Below are 13,623 nucleotides of genomic sequence, written 5' to 3' on the forward strand. Positions count from 1 at the left end.
AGGGGGCGGGGCAACACGAGGAAACAACACACTCAGCTGACCAGCAGGGGGCGGGGCAACACGAGGAAACAACACACTGAGGACATGACGACTTCAGGGTTTAAGTTTCATGAAATTTATTGTTCAATCATAAATATTAAAAAATATGTGCAAAAAAAACATTTAAAACAGGAAGTGACAAAAACAGCAAACGCTGGTCTCTGCTGTCAGACTAAAGGTCCTGGTGTTCTGGTCTCTGCTGTCAGACTAAAGGTCCTGGTGTTCTGGTCTCTGCTGTCAGACTAAAGGTCCTGGTGTTCTGGTCTCTGCTGTCAGACTAAAGGTCCTGGTGTTCTGGTCTCTGCTGTCAGACTAAAGGTCCTGGTGTTCTGGTCTCTGCTGTCAGACTAAAGGTCCTGGTGTTCTGGTCTCTGCTGTCAGACTAAAGGTCCTGGTGTTCTGGTCTCTGCTGTCAGACTAAAGGTCCTGGTGTTCTGGTCTCTGCTGTCAGACTAAAGGTCCTGGTGTTCTGGTCTCTGCTGTCAGACTAAAGGTCCTGGTGTTCTGGTCTCTGCTGTCAGACTAAAGGTCCTGGTGTTCTGGTCTCTGCTGTCAGACTAAAGGTCCTGGTGTTCTGGTCTCTGCTGTCAGACTAAAGGTCCTGGTGTTCTGGTCTCTGCTGTCAGACTAAAGGTCCTGGTGTTCTGGTCTCTGCTGTCAGACTAAAGGTCCTGGTGTTCTGGTCTCTGCTGTCAGACTAAAGGTCCTGGTGTTCTGGTCTCTGCTGTCAGACTAAAGGTCCTGGTGTTCTGGTCTCTGCTGTCAGACTAAAGGTCTTGGTGTTCTGGTCTCTGCTGTCAGACTAAAGGTCCTGGTGTTCTGGTCTCTGCTGTCAGACTAAAGGTCCTGGTGTTCTGGTCTCTGCTGTCAGACTAAAGGTCCTGGTGTTCTGGTCTCTGCTGTCAGACTAAAGGTCCTGGTGTTCTGGTCTCTGCTGTCAGACTAAAGGTCCTGGTGTTCTGGTCTCTGCTGTCAGACTAAAGGTCCTGGTGTTCTGGTCTCTGCTGTCAGACTAAAGGTCTTGGTGTTCTGGTCTCTGCTGTCAGACTAAAGGTCCTGGTGTTCTGGTCTCTGCTGTCAGACTAAAGGTCTTGGTGTTCTGGTCTCTGCTGTCAGACTAAAGGTCCTGGTTTTCATGGAGTCCAAACTGAGTCCGTTCATTCACAACGGAGTCCAGCTTATATCTGACAGTCTGCAGGATCGGTCACACCCCTGGTCTCCTGCTGGTCTCCTGCTGGTCTCCTGCTGGTCTCCTGCTGGTCTCCTGCTGGTCTCAGCAGGTTCTGGACTACACCAGATTGTCTAAAAAACTAAAGTTTCTATAAAAGTCTCAGCAGGTTCTGGTCCTATGAGAATCTGGTTTTTGGGGTCAGAAGAGTTTGGGTAGCTGTCTCAGACGGCTCAGGTCCAGGATGTTCCCCACTGATCCTTCTGTCTGACGGCTGCTCGCCCTCACTAAAGATGGCCGCCCGCTGGAACAGTTCTCCTTGTCGCTGGTTAGCGGTTTGGAGCTGCTAGCTAACAGCTGCATTTTGGGCCTCAGGTCTCTGATCAGCTGACTCTGTGGGAGGAGCTTCACGTTCAGAGCTTCAGTCAGTGGGCGGCGAGCATCGACCTCCTGCTCCTCCTCGTCTTCCTCTTCGATCAAGCCGTACCTCTTCATGTACTTCCTGGTGGCCATAGACATGTTGCTAGGCGACATCAGCGAGTCATTGGAGGAGGTGGGGGCTAGTTGGGGGGCGTGGCCTCCCAGAGACAGCCTGCTGAGCTGAGAGTCGCTGAGGTAGCGCAGAGCAATGGCGTTGGCCTCCAGACTCAAATCCACGCTGCCTTCAGGAAACAGAGAGCTGGCTGACGGCTCGGACACGCTCAGTCTGGACAGGACCGCCAACGGGTTGATGGACGCCAACGTGCTACACACACACACACACACACACACACACACACACACACACACACACACACACACACACACACACACACACACACACACACACACACACACACACACACACACACACACACACACACACACACACACACACACACACACACACACACACACACACACACACACACACACACACACACACACACACACACACACACACACAAAGCAGCAAGTGTGAGCAATGTGTCAAACTCAACAAAGCAGACCAACTGATGCTCAGGTGAGACCAACTGATGCTCAGGTGAGACCAACTGATACTCAGGTGAGACCAACTGATGCTCAGGTGAGACCAACTGATACTCAGGTGAGACCAACTGATACTCAGGTGAGACCAACTGATGCTCAGGTGAGACCAACTGATGCTCAGGTGAGACCGGCTGAGCCTCAGGTGAGACCGGCTGATGCTCAGGTGAGACCAACTGATGCTCAGGTGAGACCAACTGATGCTCAGGTGAGACCAACTGATACTCACGTGAGACCAACTGATGCTCAGGTGAGACCAACTGATGCTCAGGTGAGACCGGCTGATGCTCAGGTGAGACCGGCTGATGCTCAGGTGAGACCGGCTGAGCCTCAGGTGAGACCGGCTGAGCCTCAGGTGAGACCGGCTGAGCCTCAGGTGAGACCAACTGATGCTCAGGTGAGACCGGCTGAGCCTCAGGTGAGACCGGCTGAGCCTCAGGTGAGACCGGCTGAGCCTCAGGTGAGACCGGCTGAGCCTCAGGTGAGACCGGCTGAGCCTCAGGTGAGACCGGCTGAGCCTCAGGTGAGTGTGTACCTGCTGCTCTCCACAGTTTGGTGCTTTCTTCTTTCAGACTCCGTCAGATCTTGTTCGTGCAGATCCACTCCGAGCTGCTGCAGCTGCCTCAGAGTGGCGCTGACCACCGGGTCCCCTCCTCGCTGCTGCTTCCCCCGGGACGCCGAGGAGGAGGCCGAGGAGGACGCCGAGGAGGAGGCGGAGGAGGAGGCGGAGGAGTGTGAGCGGTCAGGAGCTGCAGGGGGGCTGTTTCTCCTGGAGTCGCCGGGCTCCTGCAGACGGCTGTTGAGCTGATTCTTAAGGACCACAGAACGTGTTCATGAATCAGGATATAAATAAAGATTATGATTCAACAGGTCGTCTCTCAGGTACCTGCAGGTTGTGGTAGAAGCTCTGCTGCTCGTCTGCAGGCGTGAACATGCTGGCGCTCTCCCCCAGGACGGGACTCTGCAGCCCGCTGAAGCTGAAACAGAACATCATCATCATCACTGTAATGTTCCTTTAGAGGGGCGACCCCCCCACCCAACCTCAGCTCCAACATAAAGGAACACGATCCTTCATGAACGTCTTTCACACATTTCACTGCCCCGTTCAGACATTTCAGAAACTCATTTACAGAATGTTGGTGCGGTGTACAACTTGATTGGATTGGCAGTCCAGCCCGTAGATTTACCATGAGCCCCCCCCCCCCCCGTTGACGTCACAAACAGACAACACACTCACCTGTATGCAGCAGCCTTCTGATCCAGGACGTCAGCATCCTCAGCAGATGTGTCAGTGTGTGGGGGGGGTCTGGGTGAGGACAAGGGGCTGTTGTAGGAGGTGGGAGGAGCATGGACCTCCTGCCCAGGATCCCCCCAGAACAGACTGGCCCCTGAAAACACACAAAGAGATGATGAGTCACCTGTCACTCAGATCACTGTCTGCTCATCAGGTGAGTCTTATCACCGGCTTCCTGTCTCACCTGTTCCCACGGCGACGCTGGCGGTGCTCCGTGGCGTCTGAGTGTCGGCCTGCTGGCTGGAGGTCTGACATTTCCCCTGCGCCTCCAACAACATCTGCACCTGAGGCCGTCCACCAACACCAAACACTGTTACCATGACAACTACAAACACACTCCACTCTGGACCAATCAGAGGCCTCCTGAGATTACTCATCATCAGTTTCTGAATCTATTATTAAAAAAAACAATGTCGTCAAGTTTAATGACATTCAGAATGAGAGGTGCACTGTGGGAAACGTAGTCAGAAGGTAATTGATGAGCGTCACTTATATGTACCTCTACATCACAGCTGTGAACACGGCTACAAACCATCAGGCCGGCCTGACTGCAGATTATTTAATGTGTTCTCACCTGAGCCTGCAGGAGGCGCAGCTGTCTGTCCTGAAGGAGGAGGAGCTGGTAGGTGTCGACTGGTGTGACTCCGCCCCCCTGATCACAGCATTGATTCACACAAGGCGGACGAGGGAGCCAGGGGGCAGGAGTCACTGGGTCTGCAGGGGGGAGGCTGAAGGGACAGGGAAGAGGAGGACCAGAGGGAGGAGAGGAGGGACTCTGTGAGGGAGGAGGAGTACGGTAATGGGAGGACAGAGGAGGAGATGGATGGTTACTGGAAGGAGGAGGAGTGTGAGGAGTGTAGTGATGGGAGGATAGAGGAGGTGGTGGTGGGAGACAAGAGGGAGGAGGAGGAGTTTGATGATGGGAGGATGGAGGAGGAGGAGGAGTTTGATGATGGGAGGATGGAGGAGGAGGAGGAGTTTGATGATGGGAGGAGGGAGGAGGAGGAGGAGTTTGATGATGGGAGGAGGGAGGAGGAGTTTGATGATGGGAGGAGGGAGGAGGAGTTTGATGATGGGAGGAGGGAGGAGGAGTGTTGTGGTGATGTGGAAAAGAAGCAGGTGTAGGAGATACAGAAGCAGAGTGAGGACAGGAGAGAGTAGAAAGAGTTTGATGATGGGATGATGGATGATTGGATGATGGAGGAGGGGTGTTGTGAGGATGAGGGAAAACAGAAGGTGCAGGGTGGAGTCCTGTGGAGGAGGAGAAGATGGAGGTGCAGTTGTAAGTGTGGGAGGAGCAGCAGGTGCAGGGCTGCTGCAGGTTGGAGTTGGGGGTGCTGTGGAGATGAGGAGGAGGAGCCGGTTTGGGGGCTGAGTTGATGTTTCTGGTAGGAGGAGCAGACTTCCTGTCAGTGGGGGGAGGAGGTCTGTGGGCGGAGCCAGCGTCCTGCCAGTTGTGATTGGAGGAGAAGCTGCTGTCAATCAGCAGAGAAAGTTCAGGAACAGACGGCTGAACTCTGCGAGACTGAAAGAAAAACCAACACTGATGTTTGATACAGATGTTTTATTATTGATCAGGTACAGGTGAGCTGGGACTGACCTGCTGGGCGGGGGGGTGGGGGCTCGGGGACGGGCGTGGAGACAGATCTTCATCTTCCACTCCAGAGTCCTGATCGCTGACAGACAGACCAGCAGCAGACAGGACAACGCTGAGAGGACAAAACAAACATCAGACTCTAATATGTCTTCTCTGATTGGTTCAAAACTTCTCCAGGCGTTTGTTCTTTAACATTCATTAAGTGAGCTCGCCGAGCAGCTGAGACCAGCAGTGGACTTGTTAGCTTAGCTAGCATGCTAATGGAGTTACGGGATAAACACCTTAAAACCTCCACATGATGATTTACATGAACGTTGTACTGTCCCTTTAAACAGTTACCTGTTGAAGGAGCTCTGGGCGTCTCTGAACACCTGAGTCTGTCTGCTGAGATCCAGATCACAGCTCAGAGTCCGACCCTCCACACACACGGCCTGCCACACACACACACACACACACACACACACACACACACACACACACACACACACACACACACACACACACACACACACACACACACACACACACACACACACACACACACACACACACACACACACACACACACACACACACACACACACACACACACACACACACACACACACACACACACACACACACACACACACACACACACACACACACACACACACACACACACACACACACACACACGATTTAAGTTCAGTTTTTGCAACCACAACAGTGTTTCCATACATCTCTTATTCAGTATATATTTGAATAAATGAACAGGTGTGCTGTTACCTGGTACAGTGTGACAGATTGGGATGCAGTGAGCAGCTGGTAGTCCAGCTGTGGTCCTGGTCCTGGTCCTGGTCCTGGTCCTGGTGCTCGACACTGGAACACCTGAGGAGGTGTGTGTGTGGAGGCGAACAGAATGAGGAGGAAACAGCCGCTCTCTGAGTAAACTCTGAAACAGAAGAGAGACAGAACACTTAGAGAGACCTGGAGGTTAAAGGTCAGAGGAACCATCAGAGACAGAACACTTAGAGAGACCTGGAGGTTAAAGGTCAGAGGAACCATCAGAGACAGAACACTTAGAGAGACCTGGAGGTTAAAGGTCAGAGGAACCATCAGAGACAGAACACTTAGAGAGACCTGGAGGTTAAAGGTCAGAGGAACCATCAGAGACAGAACACTTAGAGAGACCTGGAGGTTAAAGGTCAGAGGAACCATCAGAGACAGAACACTTAGAGAGACCTGGAGGTTAAAGGTCAGAGGAACCATCAGAGACAGAACACTTGGAGAGACCTGGAGGTTAAAGGTCAGAGGAACCATCAGAGACAGAACACTTAGAGAGACCTGGAGGTTAAAGGTCAGAGGAACCATCAGAGACAGAACACTTGGAGAGACCTGGAGGTTAAAGGTCAGAGGAACCATCAGAGACAGAACACTTGGAGAGACCTGGAGGTTAAAGGTCAGAGGAACCATCAGAGACAGAACACTTAGAGAGACCTGGAGGTTAAAGGTCAGAGGAACCATCAGAGACAGAACACTTAGAGAGACCTGGAGGTTAAAGGTCAGAGGAACCATCAGAGACAGAACACTTAGAGAGACCTGGAGGTTAAAGGTCAGAGGAACCATCAGAGACAGAACACTTAGAGAGACCTGGAGGTTAAAGGTCAGAGGAACCATCAGAGACAGAACACTTAGAGAGACCTGGAGGTTAAAGGTCAGAGGAACCATCAGAGACAGAACACTTAGAGAGACCTGGAGGTTAAAGGTCAGAGGAACCATCAGAGACAGAACACTTAGAGAGACCTGGAGGTTAAAGGTCAGAGGAACCATCAGAGACAGAACACTTGGAGAGACCTGGAGGTTAAAGGTCAGAGGAACCATCAGAGACAGAACACTTAGAGAGACCTGGAGGTTAAAGGTCAGAGGAACCATCAGAGACAGAACACTTAGAGAGACCTGGAGGTTAAAGGTCAGAGGAACCATCAGAGACAGAACACTTGGAGAGACCTGGAGGTTAAAGGTCAGAGGAACCATCAGAGACAGAACACTTAGAGAGACCTGGAGGTTAAAGGTCAGAGGAACCATCAGAGACAGAACACTTAGAGAGACCTGGAGGTTAAAGGTCAGAGGAACCATCAGAGACAGAACACTTGGAGAGACCTGGAGGTTAAAGGTCAGAGGAACCATCAGAGACAGAACACTTGGAGAGACCTGGAGGTTAAAGGTCAGAGGAACCATCAGAGACAGAACACTTAGAGAGACCTGGAGGTTAAAGGTCAGAGGAACCATCAGAGACAGAACACTTGGAGAGACCTGGAGGTTAAAGGTCAGAGGAACCATCAGAGACAGAACACTTAGAGAGACCTGGAGGTTAAAGGTCAGAGGAACCATCAGAGACAGAACACTTAGAGAGACCTGGAGGTTAAAGGTCAGAGGAACCATCAGAGACAGAACACTTGGAGAGACCTGGAGGTTAAAGGTCAGAGGAACCATCAGAGACAGAACACTTAGAGAGACCTGGAGGTTAAAGGTCAGAGGAACCATCAGAGACAGAACACTTAGAGAGACCTGGAGGTTAAAGGTCAGAGGAACCATCAGAGACAGAACACTTAGAGAGACCTGGAGGTTAAAGGTCAGAGGAACCATCAGAGACAGAACACTTGGAGAGACCTGGAGGTTAAAGGTCAGAGGAACCATCAGAGACAGAACACTTAGAGAGACCTGGAGGTTAAAGGTCAGAGGAACCATCAGAGACAGAACACTTAGAGAGACCTGGAGGTTAAAGGTCAGAGGACTCACCTGTCCTGGAGGGCGGAGCTGAACAGGAACCTCAGACACCACGCCCACACCTGAGGGTTGTACACGTGTGTGACTCCACTCAGCCACCTGACAGGAAGTGAAGTCAGAGAGAGCAAAGTGAGGTGGAGATGGTTATGACATTATGGATAATAATCTCTCCCCCCCTCCCTCCCTCTCTGTGTGTCTCTCTCTCTCTGTCCGTCCCTCCCTTTCTCTCCCTGTGTCTCTCTCCCCCCCCTCCTATCTGCCCCCCCCCCCCCCCCCCGTCATCTCTGATTGGTCCAGGAGGATGAGTGTGGTGACTCACAGTCCAACCAGCGGCAGTGTGGAGGCTTTAGGGTCAGACTCCAGCAGCAGGAGCAGCTTCCTGGTCTGGTCCATGGTCAGAAACCTGCAGAGTGACGAGGTCAAAGGTTCAATACTCTCCCGATCAGACCCGGAGTGAGGGACGCCGATGTAACGCCATCGCTGAATCAATATGAACGTTCAAAGACGTGATGACGGCGTTCTTACCCTCTCTGGCGGTTGGCGGCGTTGGGCAGAGGTCTGTTGATGCTGGTCAGACTTCGCAGCAGAGCGGTGGGTATGATGGGAATGGATCTGACCGGCTGCACGTCCACGCTGACGGACGGACAAACAGATGACCAGCTGAGACTGAACGCTGTGACATCAGACTGCTGAGAGCATGTCACATGACCACGAAGCTTCAACAGCTGACTCAGATCCAGAGAGAGTCTACTGCTCACACACTGCTGCAACACCTGAGACACACACACACACACACACACACACACACACACACACACACACACACACACACACACACACACACACACACACACACACACACACACACACACACACACACACACACACACACACACACACACACACACACACACACACACACACACACACACACACACACACACACACACACACACACACACACACACACACACACACACACACACACACACACACACACACACACACACACACACACACACACACACACACACACACACTTCACATTTGAATACTGTGTGTAAACCAGGGGACACTGTGATACCAATGTAACTGCTGTCTCCCCCTCCTCCTCTCTAGAGTGGATGCTCACTCAGGTCACCATGTGGTGGACTCTGAAGCTTCAGTGTTTATCCAGCTCTGCATGGGTCTGTAAACCTTTCTGTGTTCTAACCTCTCTCCATTTTTCAAAAGCATCTCCAATATTGATCCTAGTTTGAGCACGTTTCTGCTCGTGGAGCTTATTAGAAACATGCAGAGGCTTTTTAGGTCGGGTACAATCACTTCTATCTGAACCACTTCTCTTGACCGCTTCCATCGCTGCAACACCTGTTGACCTGATAACTGCTCTCATATCTGACAAACCGAGGGGCGTCCAAAACGGCCATGTGGGGGCGTGTCTTAAAAGCTTCTACCTTCTCTGGTCCAAACAAATCCAGAGCATTCAGGAGCAGAATCTAAAGTTAGAAGGAGGACATACTGGCTGCTGCATTGTTGTCAGAGAAGCCAGCACTTCAACATAGCATGTTTCCTTAATGATCAGAGAGTAAGATACCTTTATCATCTCACTCTCTACACAGCTCACTGACTGGACCTTTAATTCTTCTTCAAACCCCTCAAAGACAGAAAGAGAAACAGCTGGTTTGTCATCAGACACAGACCCTGACCTCTGAAGGTGACACACTTACCTTGAAGCAGTGATGCAGCTCAGCCTCTGATTGGATGACAGTGTCAGGTGTGGTTTCGACCTGTGACGAGAACAAACAGGGAACCACGGCGTCTCCGGGCAGCAGAGCAGAGGGAACCCTGCCTGAGGCTCCGGCCTGGTCCCGACCCAGATCAAAGCGGTCCAGAGTCACAGTGACTCCCTCCTCATCTGGACAGGAGAGGAGAACTTAATACCAATGAAGCACACACAGCCAATCAGTGTTGAGGATGAGCTGGCGGTGACCTCTGACCTGCATCGACAGACACTGATCCCAGGAAGAAGCAGTGGAGGCGGGGCTTGTTGCTTTGACGGGCGTGACGCTGAGCCAGACGCAGAGCTTTCTCCAGCAGCACCAAGCGAGGCTTCCTGCACACAAACAAACTCCTGCTTAGGAACACACACACACGCACTGCAGCTAGCTCTGTGTGTGTGTGTGTGCGTGTGTGTGTGTGCGTATGTACCTGCGAGCACAGAGCTGGAGGCGGAGCTTCTCTCCTGCAGGGCTGCCATCCCACAGAGCTGATCTGGATTTGGGGAAACTGAGCGCAGTGAGAGAGTTCATGGAGCTTCTGTTCAGCAACAAGAGGAGACAAGATGTAGAGTTAAAGATGCTAACATTTCTTCTTTCCTCAAAATCTGACCTGCCGCTTTGCATTGTGGGAAAAAGTGTGAGGGCGACTGGTCTAATGTAGACTGTAGATTTCTCCTGAATTAAAACGACATCCATGTTTTTTTTTAGCTCTCATTTGTTAGATATTTCATTTTGGACCAATCAGAACAAACTACTAGGAGAGGAGGCGGTTTAGAAAACAGCCCGAGTGTTTTTGCGTCCAGCGTGGCAGAGTCGCTTACTGGTAGCGTGGTGACGAATACCGGCATCCAACCAGTCTCTCTGTTTTATTCATATAAACTCAAAAAAAGTTTGGAAACGTTATTTTGGTCACTTATTTCGCCCCTTTTATAATACTAATTGTTGTTGAATTTTATATTGTTGGAAAGTCTGAAATGTTTTTTTAGATTTATTTTAGAGTTTTTGTGCCTTTATTGTAGAGATAGGACAGTGGATAGAGTCAGAAGTCATTTAAGGAACCTTTCTGATAGAAAAGGACAGCTGTCATTAAAAGTAACGCGTGAACACCAAGATTCCTTCAAGTGTTTGTGTCGGCGTCCGACTTTTTTTGAGGAGTTTCCTTTATTTATCCCTGAGGGAAATTCTGGTTTACACTGTTATTGAGAGACATGCTCCTCTCACACGTGTCAGAGTAGGGGGGGGGGGGGGGAGACTACGCGCAGGGAGCCCACCAGAGCGGTTGGGGGTTCGGTCCGTATCCCTCATGTTCCTACAGACTGAGCTACTGCCCCCCCCCCCCCCCCCCTCCAGAGAGCATCATGGTGTTCCTTTATGTTTCTATATTCTCGTACTTTTCTTATTTTCTCTCTCATGCTGTGTTTTTACACATCGTGTGTTTGTTGTCTTGCACTCGTACGTCCCTTTCCGTTAACGTTTGGATGTGTTTTGATTTATTGATCCGACAGGAAGCCGCTGAATGTTTGTCTGCACTTAGAGTCAGAGACAGATTTACTCATCAGAGGCTCAATCTATACAGAGAGACAGGACTTATTGACTGTTCATTCTGCTGATGCTTTACTTGTTTTGATAACCTGCTGCTGTTACACCACAATCTCAAGTAAAGCCATCAATCCATCCAGTCCTAATATTGATTTTTAAATCTTATTCAATTTTTCTTGTGTTGTGTTTCCTGCAGATGATGTGCAAAATGATAAATGTGACATGCGTTTTCTGTTTACATGTGTATATTCTTATTGTTTTTATTAATTCAGTTTTAGTTTTTGGAAAGCACTAAATGTGCTATAGAAATAAAGATTGAATTCCTGTGTAGAGGCAGACTCAGTCCAGGACCATGAAGTGAATCATATCTTCATTAAAGCCGTTTCATTAAATATTAACTTTATTTTGAGTCTCTTAAATCAATCCAATGACTTTAATTCATCTTTTACATTTCTCTCATTAGAAACTGTTCAGTGTGATCATTTTGTTTACATCATTATAAAGTCATAAAGTATTAAATAAGGTGAGCAGGTGTGAACCCCCCCCCCCGCAGCAGGTGTGACCCCCCCCCCGCAGCAGGTGTGAACCCCCCGCAGAAGGTGTGAACCCCCCCCAGCAGCAGGTGTGAACCCCCCCGCAGCAGGTGTGAACCCCCCCGCAGCAGGTGTGACCCCCCCCCCCGCAGCAGGTGTGACCCCCCCCCCGCAGCAGGTGTGACCCCCCCCAGCAGCAGGTGTGAACCCCCCCCAGCAGCAGGTGTGAACCCCCCCGCAGCAGGTGTGAACCCCCCCGCAGCAGGTGTGACCCCCCCCCCGCAGCAGGTGTGACCCCCCCCCAGCAGCAGGTGTGAACCCCCCGCAGAAGGTGTGAACCCCCCCGCAGCAGGTGTGACCCCCCCCCCCCCCCACCCCAGCAGCAGCAGGTGTGATGACGTTGACTCACCTTCCTCTGATGTTCTCCTGTTTGAAAACGGATTCAAAGACTCCGGACGGCAGAGCCTGGAGGTTCACCGGGATGCTCATCCGTCCCCTGGCCGACACAGAGTCACCGTCAGCGGGAAGCAGAACTCTGGAAACACCGCGGCGACTCACCAACAGCTAACGTTAGCCACGTTAGCTTCCAGCTCGAACCGCATCAGCTGCCTCAGTTAGCTTAACATACCGAATAACTACAATCTCTGTGATGACGTTTAACGATGTAACGACACCACAAACTCAGTAAAACAAGTTTACTCACGATTCTCTTGATATTGTTTTCGTTAATTTGATCGAAAACAGCCCGAAGGAAACAGAAGTTGAACACTGTTTAATTATGGCGCTGTTTCTTCTCTTCTCTGGCGGGGCGACTCAAACAGCCAATAGGAAGCGCTGAAGGAGTGAGTCCGACCAATGGCGTGCCGCTTAGGTTCCTCGTTCTCTTTGTGCTGTAACCGGCAGATGAAACGAACAGAAGTCCAACACTGCCTCCTACTGGTCAGATAATGAACTACATATTATTTAAAGGAGCATACTGCAGTTTCTTTGTTGTCCAGCTTGTGAATCTTTTATGTTTAATTAATAAATATATAAATTTAATTCAGAAAACTTTATTGGCATAATATTGCCGAAGCATATAATAACAAATAATAAAACAATAATAATCTTGATTAATCAAAATATTTATTATTTTATTATTCAGTAGTAGAAATAGTATTTATCAATAATTATATTATAACAACGGTAATAATCCGATATCTAAAAAATATGTCTTAATTTTTTATTAAAAAACAAACAAATTAAAGAAAATAAATCGACTTTATTGTTTTATATTGTGTCACTGTGTGTGCATGTATGTGTATGTGTGCATTTAAATAGTTTTTGCCAACCAGAAGTTGTAAATTTAAAGTCACTGTTGTACTAAACCCCCAAAAACATCATGGTCATGTGTAAACGGTCACAATATAAACTGAACGGGGTAAAAGGTGTTTACGTTTGCCGCTCCTAGAAAATACCAATAAATGTTTACCGTACCGAACTGAACCGGACCGCTTTGTGGGAACGAGGCTAAAAAGGACCAACGATGGTCAACCACAATGCCCATGTGTGAGTGTGTGTGTGTGTGTGTGTGTGTGTGTGTGTGTGTGTGTGTGTGTGTGTGTTAAATTATTCATCTGTGAGCAGTTGGATCATGTTCCTACACACAAAGTAATCTCCTGAAGAGCGGCGTGTGGACAAATTATTCATCAACATGACACTCGACACTGTCCAATCACACACACACACACACACACACACACACACACACACACACCTGTCGAGTATTCTCATCCTTTAAGGGAGTTGAAGTGTGAATGTGTGTGAATGGATTAATAAGATGTGTAGGTGTGACCTGTGGTGTAAAAACACTTTGAGAAGTCCAAATATAAAACCTAAAG

General features: G+C 49.8%; 1 protein-coding gene across 3 annotated transcripts; it reads right to left on the minus strand.

Annotated features, from left to right (window-relative positions):
- Positions 1-669: 669 nt before the first annotated feature.
- Positions 670-12,557, minus strand: stil (STIL centriolar assembly protein). 3 transcript variants are annotated; one of them, XM_065956384.1, is made up of 16 exons: positions 12,153-12,557; positions 10,102-10,209; positions 9,891-10,006; positions 9,621-9,808; positions 8,419-8,666; positions 8,213-8,296; positions 7,906-7,992; positions 5,893-6,058; positions 5,464-5,555; positions 5,128-5,236; positions 4,102-5,052; positions 3,712-3,811; positions 3,471-3,621; positions 3,120-3,210; positions 2,769-3,043; positions 670-1,913 (listed from the first exon to the last, which is right to left on the minus strand). In XM_065956384.1, the coding sequence occupies exons 1-16, from the start codon at positions 12,230-12,232 to the stop codon at positions 1,409-1,411; spliced, it is 3,351 nt and encodes a 1,116-aa protein (XP_065812456.1). In that variant the 5' UTR covers positions 12,233-12,557; the 3' UTR covers positions 670-1,408. The 3 variants fall into 3 exon arrangements, with proteins under 3 accessions (XP_065812456.1, XP_065812455.1, XP_065812454.1); XM_065956383.1 differs by having other exon boundaries at positions 672-1,952; positions 10,102-10,179; XM_065956382.1 differs by having other exon boundaries at positions 674-1,952.
- Between the last annotated feature and the right edge of the window lie 1,066 nt (positions 12,558-13,623).

This window comes from Labrus bergylta, chromosome 6 (assembly GCF_963930695.1).
Source record: "Labrus bergylta chromosome 6, fLabBer1.1, whole genome shotgun sequence".
NCBI lineage: Eukaryota > Metazoa > Chordata > Actinopteri > Labriformes > Labridae > Labrus > Labrus bergylta.

Excerpts from the sequence above, each read along its gene's own strand:
- stil (XM_065956382.1), bottom strand. The coding sequence starts at position 12,232 with ATGAGCATCCCGGTGAACCTCCAGGCTCTGCCGTCCGGAGTCTTTGAA. Across the intron at positions 9,809-9,890 it reads ATCAGTGTCTGTCGATGCAG|ATGAGGAGGGAGTCACTGTG; the intron begins GTCAGAGGTCAC and ends TCTCCTGTCCAG. Across the intron at positions 3,044-3,119 it reads GCTTCTACCACAACCTGCAG|AATCAGCTCAACAGCCGTCT; the intron begins GTACCTGAGAGA and ends GTGGTCCTTAAG.